This window comes from Catharus ustulatus, chromosome 7 (assembly GCF_009819885.2).
Source record: "Catharus ustulatus isolate bCatUst1 chromosome 7, bCatUst1.pri.v2, whole genome shotgun sequence".
In the NCBI taxonomy this organism is placed as follows: domain Eukaryota; kingdom Metazoa; phylum Chordata; class Aves; order Passeriformes; family Turdidae; genus Catharus; species Catharus ustulatus.
In genome coordinates this window covers 7,158,701-7,171,419 of record NC_046227.1, presented here as the reverse complement: position 1 = coordinate 7,171,419, position 12,719 = coordinate 7,158,701, and the positions used below count along the sequence as shown (strand labels likewise).

At 37.6% G+C, this 12,719-nt stretch overlaps 1 protein-coding gene across 6 annotated transcripts in view; it reads right to left on the bottom strand.

Moving 5' to 3' along the window:
* The window catches only part of GULP1 (GULP PTB domain containing engulfment adaptor 1), a 147,052-nt gene that overhangs the window by 12,823 nt on the left and 121,510 nt on the right, over positions 1 to 12,719 (bottom strand). For 4 of the 6 annotated variants that reach the window (XM_033064254.2, XM_033064256.2, XM_033064253.2 and 1 more), the window contains 2 exons: positions 6,045 to 6,269; positions 3,099 to 3,237 (listed from right to left, as the gene is read on the bottom strand). In XM_033064254.2, coding sequence (XP_032920145.1) covers positions 3,099 to 3,237; positions 6,045 to 6,269 — 364 coding nt within the window. The remainder of the gene's footprint in view (positions 1 to 3,098; positions 3,238 to 6,044; positions 6,270 to 12,719) is intronic. The other 2 variants (XM_033064259.2, XM_033064257.2) reach the window with 1 other exon arrangement.

Here is a 12,719-nt window from a genome sequence, read left to right as displayed (position 1 = left end):
GTGAAATAAATATTGAACAACTCAATAGAGAATAATTCTCTCCAGTTCTTTCCTGAGATAAGAAAATAATCCTGTGCCTACAAGAAACATAAGTTAATTCCTCCTTCAATGAAATAAAACTAATAAATTATTTCTGACCATTTGAATAACTTACAAGAATATTTACAACCTCTTACTCCATGAAGGAGAAGCAGCATGCAATCTCTAGCATTGCATTTTTGGTTGCATTTCACTATGTTGCAATTATTACCTAAAGAGGAACCTCCTGAACAAAAATGATGCCATATTCTCCTTTAAACAGGTAAACCCCATTTCTCTGCTATTGCTGATACTGCCAGTAGTGAGCAGACATTTACTGAGTAGCCCTGTAGGAACACTGCTGAATATGAACTCAAAATCTTAACATTTAATTAATTTTTTAAATTTTAAATGCCTTGGAAATAGCTGTCCTTCAAAAAAAACACAAAACAAACAAACAAAAAAACCAAAAAACCCCAAAAAACAAAAGGTAGGTCACTGTTGCTCTTCTCTAGTATTGAAAGGCTTTCTTAACTACACGGATTTCTTAAACTACGTGTTGTGAGCTTGGCAAAATCAGAGGTATCATTTATCACTGCACAATGATTTTTTTTTTTTTTTTCCTTGGAAATTACCAAAGGAAGAACTGGTAAGCAAAACCCTAACTCTGGGCATTTCTTTTTATGGGAAGCTGAACTGCCATTCTGGTGCCAGTAATTACCTATGGAATTTGGTCTTGGAGGAATGGAAAGTGTTTGGTATTGCTGCAGGTTTCGTACAAGTGTCCATGCCTTTCTGGAGCACTGTTATTTTTGGCTGGTTTCTCCAACTGGCCAGTGGATGAGTAAGACAAACTTTGGCTTTTAAAAGAACATTTTGCTTGAGCAGCACAAGTGCCCTCCCTGGGTAACAGGCCCCACTTAACAAAAGGAATAAATGGGTGATACTAACAAATAGAAGGCAAATCCTCATCTTTCTCCTTCTTTACTACTGAGTGTGAGAAAGGTGAAAGTTAAATAATTATAAAATTCAACAAAATCACCATGTAATTTCACCAAACTAACTCTGCTTGAGTGCAGTGACAAGAAAAGCAGAGATAGGAACAGGAAAAGATGATCTCAGAAAATGGAGACTCAAAACTTTGGCTCCTCTTGGTTGCCAGTCCTCTGACTTGTACTGGAGAAAGAAATGCCAGCTTGCTGTACCAGCAGCAGTGATAGAGCAATGCATTATTGTACACTGTTACAGGAATGGGACATTGCACAGCCTGAACAAGCTTATGGGAACTGAACTTTCTCATCTGGGACAGTAAAGCCCTTGTTTGATAATGAAATATTCCTCTCCTGATCAATGACATTCTGAAATACGCCAAAAAGCATTAATAGCTGATGAACGCCATAATTTTTAACACAGAAAGCACCATGACACAGACTGAAAGAGCAGGGATCAAAAGCACAAAGACCATAATGGGCTTTGTAATCTCTCCCTGAAGTGGCATCTCTGAACTACATCATCTCAGCTGAAGGCAAATCAGTGAACTGCAGAAGCAGCAATTACTTTAAACAACAGACAATATCACTGTTAACAAGCAACTCCTTTTTTCTTTTTAATATTCCAAACCGACTGCCTAAACAATTACAAATCCCATACAGCTGGAATTTTCAAGATCCCTCAAGACTGAGGGCTGACTCCCACAAGATTTCTATGGAACTGAGCAACAATTTCAATAGAAATGAGCTAGGACAATAGGTTAAAAAAAAATCTTGACCTCTAATTTAATTCAAGTTACCACTCCTGAAGCTGTACATGCATATTTAGATCTATTTTATGGCATTGCCTGTAGTTTCAGAGAAACAGTCTTTCAACTATTTAATAAAAAGCTATAAAATTTTCCCAATAGAGCAGTTCTATTCTAATGTTTTATTAGTATATTCTAATATTCTTTTAAATTATATGAAAATAGTTAATACAGACTATGCTTGATAGATGTAAAATTCTGTTAGTACACCTTCTGAGAATCTCACAGAAATTCATTAATTATATTTAAATATTTTCTTTTAAAAAAGCAGGGTTCTTTATTGAATTAAGAGTCTCAACATTTACTTTCTATTTAGAAGGGGACAGACATTGTGAACAAAAGAACCAAACAGTGCATCAGATATGGGCTAGGGATGACATTCACTGACTGAAGTAATAAAATGCATTTTTGGTTTTGTGCACAGCTCCCATTCACTGCTAAAAATGCTACATTCTAGAGGCATGTCCCAAAACAGCACCATCTCCTCAAATGTGTTCCATGTGGTGGCAGGCAGTAACATTAATGTCCCTTTTCCACTCTTGAAAAGCAATCAGCAACAGAAGATACAAACACAGACTGACATTTCCACAGTCTCTAACACCACCTGCGCATGCCCCACTCTCCTCTACCTCAAGGGATTTCCAAAGCTTTTAAAAAAGACTTTCTGGACTCCAAAAAGATTTCCAGTGAAGCCAAGAACCTTACCCTCGATGCTTTCAAGCCTTTGCAAAATAAAACTGCTGTTGTTAATAACATTTTGAAGACCTTTTAGGAGTGGTTGACAGATCTGAAGAGGTTCATCAACTATAGCTAAACAGAGCTGTGATATGAAAAGCAATATTGAAAACAGCATTCCAGGTCTCCTTGAGGGATTTTCTCAGCTCTCCCTTGAGCATCACCATCACCATACTTACTCCACCTGCTGCCTTCCCCAGAACTGCAGGCTCTAGGTGCTAGAACCATGGCTTGACAAGGAAAGAACTAACAGGAAGCAAAAGTATTCCTTGAATAAAGAGACTGCAAAAGAAAAGCCAAGTTAAAATGCCCAACCCAACTCCTTCCAAGTGTATATGTCATACTTTCACAGTAAGTTTGTTTGCAATGCAACTTGGCAGCAACATCAAGGACTTTGGGAAGATGGTATGAAGATGAAATGGCATTAGTGAATGTGATTTACAGAAACTGTATTTGGCTTTTCATGCAAAACATACATAAAACTTTAAAGATGCTTTATTAAAAATATAATGTAAGCAAAAAGTAAGTCAGTTTTTACAAAACTTACTGATCTCTGTAGATCTACTGGGTACTGGAGGAGGCTGTGTACCATTGCGAGTAGGTGTTGATGACTGAGGGGATATGGGAGAAAAGGGAACCATATCAAAGATGTCAGTGGAGGGTGATTTAGGTGTCACACTGCCTGCCTACAATAAGGACAATAAATATTAGGGCAACGTTTCACATGAAAAAGATCACAATACTGAATTCTTCAGCATGCAGATAAGAGTCACATTTTGAAAAAGAAAAGTTAAAACCAACCATCAGCATGCAAACCCCAGCTCCTGCCACCAAGCAAATGGCATTTGCAGTACAGACTGACACATGCTAACACTCCCCAGTACAAAAGCAGCATTGTCATTTTTCCATTTCCAGTTGAAGATGTATCACAGGTACGCCTGTCAAAGCTGTGGCAAGCAGTTCTCTCTTGCAAACAAATGAGCACAGACACCTTCACATGACCCAGTCGAGGTAATATGGCAACAGCAATGTGCTCTGCTCTGGAGAGCACAGAACCAAGTTACAAAAACCACTGGGATTGTATCTTTTATTTACTAATTCTTCTTTACATTATCTCTTATTTGGCACCTTACTGAAACAGATATGATCAAAGCTTTCAATGTGTTTTTCCATAAGTAATAATCTAGATGGGATATACTGAATATTAATATCCAAAATAACCTGTTTTACTTGAAGGTAAAAATGAAGAGATTTCATTCAAAAGGCCCAGGAATTTGGAAGGGTTCAAAAAAACACTGGGCAAGCAAGAAACCCCAAACCCACCAATTGCTATAGTTCTACAGCCATATTTGGTTTTGAATGGTTCATTCCTCCTGCCACCAGTCCACTACTTCAGGGCACAAGCAAGGCACAGTCAAGTCAAAATATACTGAACACTAAAGACAGAGGATGAAACAGATGGAAACTGAGACTGACAAGCTGAAGGAAAAACTAATTTGCATGGTCACGTTATTGCTGAGACAGTGCAGAAACCCCACACCCTGTGTATTAGAAAGGCCAGCCAGGCACAACAAAAGCCTACAGCTCTGAAATAAGATTCAGTTTGCCCAAACTATCCACACAGCAATGCTGAAGCACAACTTAAATTAGTCACACGGATCCTTTTATTCAGAATACACAAATATGATAGCCTGGCAAGCAGGCAGCACTTAGCACTTCTTGTCCATGAAAATTCCATGGATGATCCCTTAGTTTGGAATGCTGCTTTCTTCACTGCCTATACTGCAGACCTGCAGCTGCCCTGGGACAGCTCATGTCACACATTCCTAAGCCAAGTCTACAGGTAGTCCTGAAGTACCCCTGTTTCTCTCTGGAGTTTCTCTGCAGTGGTTGCTGAGCAGCAATATTGATTTACAGCCTTCCTCTGAATGCATTGTTAAAAGAATTAAAAATGCAAAGCTCTCAAGTCCTACACTTCCTATTTCTTGGAGGTTCTGTGATTCTTAGGAGTTTTGAATTAGTATTTTAAATTTGGATTAATATTTAAAAATTGGATTAAGAGAGATCTATAACTGTTCAATACTAAAAGAACATGAAGTATTTCTTCCAGATATACAGAAGCATAGCAAGAAAAAAAAATCTACACTTAATATGCTGCTTTTATTTTTTTCTTTTAAAAAAATTCTCAGTCATTGCTATTCTCAAGCATGACTATAGGTGAATTAATTTCATAAAATAACTAGTTTTCAAGATTTTAACATATCCAGAACCCTTACTGTCCTCAACTTGAGTTACTATTGGAGTTTCAAAGATGATGTGTTGTGAAAAGATTTCAGTGCAGACTTTAGACAGCACAGGTTCCTGCTAGTGTCCATGGGCCTGGCATCAACCCTGCAGAGAACCAGGATAATCTAAGTGTGGCAGATGTCATCTGCTCCCACTCACAGCAGAGCAATGGACCCAAAACAAAAATAATAAAGAAGCACATCCCTTCCTTTATCTGAACCTTGCTCTGATTGTAGATGGGCTTTGGTCAGCATTAGGAAGGTGGGATCAGGTTTAGGGCATAAATAAATGCTTACATCAACCTCCATTTCCATCAGCACCGATGGGTAATCCCAGAATGTCTTGGAGATCATATGTGCTAATGGAGAATTTTGTTATTTGCTAGGTGTTTATGGTTATCTAGAAGACAGATAAACAGCACTTATATTTAATTATAAATGTGCTGTTTTAGGCAAAAAAGGAAAACCCAAACTTTAGAGTAATTTCCCGGTTACATTCCATTTTGTTAAAGTCACTTACTGCCCATTTTGATTCTACTGATATAGTTTAATTAAAATTGTAAGTGAATTAAGAAATGTGTATTTTGCATACATACGAGCACAAGGAGCATTTTTATTTAGTGAACACATGCAGAAAGCCAGGATGGTTGCCAAATAAAGCCAAATATTACTTGCAAATGGAAAAAAAGTTGAGATATAAGCATATGAATATGAAAAAGGACACAATATGGTCATTCCATATTTGAAAATAATTTTTCAACCTTCATTTTGCACAGTTTTTATAAAGTATGCTAAAAGTTATTTAATGGATCACTGCTTTTCTATTAATTCATGGGGGGAAGAAGCCCTTGAAGCTGGACCTTTAGAATTGTTTTGAATGGTTATTGTTCATATAAAAAAATTTAACAAAAGATTGATAGATAACTAAGATCATTAATTAATGGACTAATTTAAATAGGTTGGAAAAATAAGAATTTTAGGTTTTCTGAGGACAGAAGAGAAAAAGCTCTGTAGAAATAAGAATAATTAGTCACAAATTCCACATTTTAAGAGTACCCCTAGAGAATCTAAGATTCATCTGCCCCATCCTTTAGCCACTGTACAAAATGCACATTTTTCATACAAGTTAATACACAACAGAGAACCAAAGAAAGCCAAAAATAAAAAACCAAAACAAAACTGAAAAAGCTTTTGCACGGCAAGATTACACGAGGTCTTGGGCAGCTGTATTCACTGGCAGGCTTTGGAAGACCACTTTTTGAAGGTGGTGGTATTAACAATCCAGGTGGTAGTCTAGAGTCAGGAGAACTCCTAGGAGTAAGCGTAATGGAAGAGATATCTAAACAAGGAGGTGAGTCCTCATTGTTACACCAGAAAAAAGTAGAGGGTCTTTGAAACATATGTTCATCATTATCACACTTTATGTGCAGCAGCTGAAAAGGAATCACAGAAAGAGAAAACATTCTGAGGAACAGAACGTGGTAACGTCAGGGAAAGAAGAAAAAATAGAAACACATTTCATATTTTAAAAAAACTTGTTAGCAACTTGCTGTTCAGTGCTGTAGTTACAAGATACAGAACTTGAAAATACTTCAAAACAAAATATAAGAATATGACACATGAAGAGGTAACCAGTACCAGCTGGAACAAAGACAACTTGATCCTTGATCATTACACCAAATAAAATTAAGTCAGACATCTTTTCAATAGACTGTGTGTGTGAGATGCCAAGAAATGTCTAAACCCAAGAAGATATGAGCAATCTCTCACATCTGCACTTGTAAATGAGCAGGTAGGCACAAGTCTGGGGAGAAGAGTTACTGTGCTGGTTCATGCACAGGTCAGACTTCTATCTAAATGACTGAGGAAAAATCTACCATTTATATCCCACTAATACTGAAAGAACAGCTCATTCTTAAACTAAAATCTTCAGAGGACAGATTAGTCTTTGGATCTAAACAGAAGGGATTGCCCACTTGTGCAGAAAGTTCTTCTTGGCCACAGCCAAGGAGAAGGCAGGAATGGCACTGGGCTGGAGGTGTCCTGCCCAAACTCCTGTGACTGGCCCAGGCTGAGGCAGATAAGTACAGCAGGAATTCTGAAGCTTGCTTTTGCTCCTTTCATACACAATGGATATGCCATGATTATTTCATTAGAAGTCTGCATAACGCAGTAGAGCAGGACTCAGTCAATTATTTTAAACCATTTTTTTAATGTTATGTAGAAAACAGAATATTTCATATCCTTTTAAGATGAGTCTCTGCTTCTCTCTTCACTTTACAGATTAACCTGGCTAAGGGTACAGATGACTAAATGTAGTAACAGTGCCATACTTGAGAATATCAAAACAATCCACAAAATTCCTTATTCAAAACTTGCAATTCAGCATTAAGGAAAAAAACCCTGTTTTCATCTCAGTTTCAAAAATTGCCATACTGAAATTGTGAAATGGAAGGTTTTGAAATTGTAATCAATAAAAAAGAAATTAAAAAAAACCTACAGGAAAGAATTTTGATTATTGTTTCAAGAGTATGACCAGACTACAAGTAGAAGAGTTGCAGTGCTACTGCGCATTACTGCCATGGAATCCTTGCTGCTATGGGGAAACTATGGGGAAAAAGAAGCCCTCAGAATAATACGTGCTCAAAGATGCTAAATACAGTGCAATTAAGAAAGTCAAATACTCTCCTGAAATGCAAAACAGCAAAGGAGATGTAGTTTTCATAAGGAGGCACGGGTGTGATACGAAAAAATCACACAGAAAGCAGCAAAATGCACATAGGACACCAAGCAGCAAAGCCATGAGGATGATCAACATATATCAAATCCAGGCAATGGAAAAAATCAATACAAAATCAGAATATACAGCCCTGGTGTCATCAGAGCCCTGAACAGGAACACTCATAACTTACTAATTAATAAAATATTCTATAAACATTAGCAGTTCCACTAATTAACTGCTGCATCTTCAGTTCATTTAGCACTTTTTCAGTGGCATGAAATATGCCATAGACAATTTCATTTTCTTTGATATCATATATATAGAATTTTATACCCTCATGAAGAAGTGCTCAAACAACAGAACACAGAATATTATAAATCCAAAAAAAGCTGAAAAGAGGCCCAAAAAGCTATGTGCATTTTCCCACTTGGCAATTTTGGTGGAAACAGGAATCAAGTGATATGCATAAACACATTCCAAAACGGTTTTTGAAATCTGTATACAGGTCCAACATCTCTCTCAGGGTTTTCCCATGAGTGTGGTAAAGCTTTCCAGTGAGGGTCACTGGGGCAGCTGGCCTAGGCTTCTAGGTCACAACAAAACCTTGCAGGAAAGGTCTAATTAATCAGTATCTTTAATGCTCTGTTTGAAACTGCAGGGCTTTTTGCACCACCTCCATGCAGGAGTATCTATTCCACATAGCTTCTTTGGTAATATTTATGGTGCATGGAAGAACACTGATCCTTCTGGGGCTGCTTCTCCCAACATTTCTTCTCCTCCTGCTGCCCTCCAGTTCTGCCTCCCCCACATTCCAGTGTTCTCAGGGAACCCTGGCACTGGAAGCAGCAGCAAGTAGGGCAGGATGTGAACCCACTCTGCCAGGGCTGCCCTGAGCTCTGGAGGCTGCAGTTACACACAGTCACAGCATCCAGAGCCTCCCTGTGACACAAACTGGAGCAGTGTCCCCACAGGCAAACAGTGAGATGAGAACCCAATGGTCCTCACATAATCAAGACCAAATGCAAAAAAGACCAGCGATTAAAGCATTGCCAAGCCACTAAAACAGATGAGAAGTAAACAGCAGATATGCAAATCACAAACTTTAACAGTGCATGCAAAGGAGTGAGACAAAGGAAATATTCCATGCCAACATTTCCCATGGCATGTGAAGCACAGCTCAAGAGGTGAACTAAGGAAACTCTTAGATTGGGATTGCATGTCCTTGACAGAGCCACTCAGGACACCAAAACCAGTGATAGTTCCTGTTGTATAACACTTCTGCATTGGCAAACACATCCTCTGAGGGACTAACTTCCCAAAGTTGGAGGAGGACTGCTCAAAACCATGGACCCAAAAACAGAAAAAATGATCACTAAGCAGTTTATTATTTACTGAATGTGCTGAGCAAACGTAAATCTAATTAGCTACAATATCCTGGGAGAAAAAGAGTGAAGATTGATAATTTGATGTTCAATTTTCACAATATATTTTATGCAAAAGTATTTCATTATACAATCCAGTTTTCTCTCTTTCATTTCCAACTATGATCTCATTGCCTTAATGGCTTCTTTTATAGGTTCAGAAAGAAATTTTATTTTTCCCATAGAGTTTATGAACTGACAGAAAAGGCACCTAAATTAGATTGATGTTGATTTGGCCATATGGCTAGATTTAGAGCAGCTACAGAAAAATTTTCAAAGTGATATTAATAATCAAGCAAAGAGAGAATCCTGATGGTAATTGTATGCCTCAAAAGCAGAACTTGATTTCTGCCAATGCTTTTCACCCATTTACACACTGCAAAAATGCAAAGGGTAGGTAATTGCATTATTCACACATGCATTTTGCACCCATTTCACTCTGTCAGTGTTATTTGAAAATATGTCCTCAAATAAACCCTTAGTTGGCCTGCAAAAAAACTGCAATACAAGCAAGAATCATCAGAAAAACAGTTTTAGACTGAATTTCCCTTTGTACATCCCAAACAAGCCTTCAATTTGCACTACTTATCAACTGGATATAGAAAAGTCATCCCTAAATTTTTAAATTATTACTACTTTCAATTTTCATATGCAAGTGCTTTTTTTTTGTTTTTTTAATCGTGAAAACTGAGGACGCACAAACTTCCAATACTCTAATTCACTATTGTAACTTAAAACATAATTCAATTAAAACAATTAGTAACAGATATTTCAGCTGGAAAAATGTTCTCATGAAATTATCAACTCAAAATATTTTTGATTCCATGCTTAAAATGAAGCTTTAAGCTTACAATGCACTGCTTGCATTTTCTTCTCTTAGTTAGATCATGCATGGATTTTTGGATAAGTCATCAATTTGTATACATTTTGATGTGAAGGATCAGAAAATTCACGTGTTTTAGCGTTATGTTTTGCAAATAAAGCATTCAACACTGGTACCCAACAATCCAATATGAGCACAGGGTCAACTCCTTTTAGAGAAGTAAATCTGTCAGCCAAGTTTCATATTGCAGTCCAGCCTGGCACATCCCAATTTGTCTATAGTTTGTGAAACTATAGACAAAATGTTTGAAAAACATTTTGGAAGTAAAACAGGATCTGAATTTTAAGTCTTGATAGTATTACATTTGATCCTGAGCAAATGGTTTTATTTCATATTTAGCTACAAACCTATTTTCAATGACAACTAGGAAAGTTAATTTCAAATGACAGCCTGGATGTATCTACTTAGAACTGAAACATGTTGAAACTATTTTTTAAATGTGCAGTGAACTAGATGTTTAAAATCATACATATATTAAGTTATCCATCCACAAGTTAAAGATATTCTCACATAGGTTAAAGATGCTTTCACATTCTATTTTCTTTTGATACTGAAAACAGGAAACCTGGTCCTGCTTGTGGGAAAATCTGGGAATCAGAAGACTAAGTTGTCAGAAAGAGAATTGGCTTGCTTTTAAAAAAAAAAAAACCAAAAACCAAAAAAACCCCAAAACACACAAACAAGCAACTATGTCAAGGGTCAGTGATATAATACAAAAAAAAAAAACCTGCCGCACTTCAAATTTCCCAAAGTGTCTTCTCCCTTCTTAATTTTATTAAAAACTAATGGGAAGACTAATGTGTCTAGAATGATGAAAGATGTTGAAATCAATGCAGGAATGAAGAAATTATAGACTGGCACTGGGTGCAAATGGCACCATGGCTTCCCAGTTACTGCCAGGTGGGAAAGGCGTTCTGTCCTGGATGTGTCTTAACAGATAAAGCATGGCAGAGACATCATGTGCTGTCTGTCACAGCAGTGTTTCATAGGTGCAATAAACTCTAACAGTCCATCAGGTTCCTCTCCTGGGGATGGAAAACTTCCTATTGGCAGCACTCTGCCTGCTGAGACCCCCTGGGTCACTGGGATGGGCTCTGAGGGAGAACAGGACACAGCCCAGAGTGATGTCAGTGGTTCTATTGCCATGTTTGTGCACAGCCCCTGCAGCACCCCCTGCTCTGGGAAGGACATCCTTGTTTAATCACGTTGCTGTTGGGAGCTCTGCAGTCCCACATCAGCTGCTCACTGCCAGGGGCTGCTGTGGCCATGCATGATCACAGCAGCGAGGGCTCAGCCAACAACCTGTATGACAGGGAAGCCACTTGAGCACATCTGCAAACATTGAGAGAGCACAAACAGCAAAGCAAGCAACCAAATACAAAAAGGAAAGCACAAGGTATGAAAATCCAAGGTACTCTTTAAGCACAAACAGAAGCAACTTTTAACCATCTGTAGTTGGCTTCTGAAACTGAACATTATTTTACAAATTGCTGTGATGCCAGTTAAAGGCACATTAGGTGTCAAGGATCAAGGCTTAAACTTTCCATTGCTCACTGAACAATCCCTTCCCTACACCTCAGCATGCAGAAGAGCTGGACTGCCAGATAAGGAGCTCCAGCTGTAGAAGACTAAAAAAGTAAAATAAATCAAAATGCTTATAATGTCTACGGAAAGCTTCAGAAAGCAGTTGTATGGCACTGGTATCTCTGCATAATTCAACAGTGTGATATGAAAAATGCAAGAAAACTTAAAACTTATAGTTTACTAAATCTGTTCTGAATCACAAGAGTGTTCATTTTACATTCACAACGTGTAATACCAAGACTATCTGCACAGAAACAAGCTTTCCCCCCATCCACCCACCCTAAGCACCAAAAGTGCTTAGAAAGGGGCTCAAACAAGGCATTATTCTGCATGTTGGATATTCCACCTCATTTAAGCTATTTTATTTCAGAAAATACTATCAGCAGATCTGGAAAAGTTTACTCTGACAAAATAATCAATATGGACAATAATAGAATACAATATAGAATAATCAATGACAATATAAATCTGTTACTTTAATTTTGACAACACAGCAGCAGCACGGTTATTTTTAGTTTAAATTCATAATAAAAATCCAATTATTTAGTTTAAAATTAAAGTGACCTTTTTAATTACAGAAATTATGTGGAAATAGGGGGAAAAATTTTTGCATTGCTTCTTTTTTCTGCTAGGAATTGACAATTTGCCGAATCATACTTGAAATTATAGTTGATTTGAATGAAAAGTGTGGAAAAAGTAATCGCAAACTATAAAAGGCAATCAATTGTTTATAATTTTGTTCCTTCATACATATTTGTTGCTCACATAGTAGAAAAGGAGATAGCAGTGAATGTGATGACACCTATTCCAGGCACATTGACTGATAATCTTTTTAATGGACTCAAACTGCCCTAAAAATATTTATGCTTCCTTTTCTGTGCACTGAAGCCACTTGACAATCTCACTAGTCCATTCCTTTATTCATTCTCAACCTAGCAGTTGCATTGACATAGAATTATTCTCAGACCAGCACACCTGAGAGCTCTGATTTACCATCTGCACAAGATCTGGTTCAGAAAGGACCTGCCTGAAAGCTGCCTCCTGGTAAGGTGCCAAAGTCAGTAGTGCTTGGTGGGAACTGCTGTGGGGCTGGAGCTGAGAAAGACCTTTTCCTAAAAATGTGCTTGGTTTTTGGTTGTTTGATTGATTTGCTGGTTTTGTTTCATTTTAATTTCTGGCTGCACAACTGTTGGAAGAATGCTGTAAAAGGAAAGGGGCTTAATCCAAATTCCTGCTTGAAGCAGGATCCAATTAGCTGAGGCTGTTGAGGACC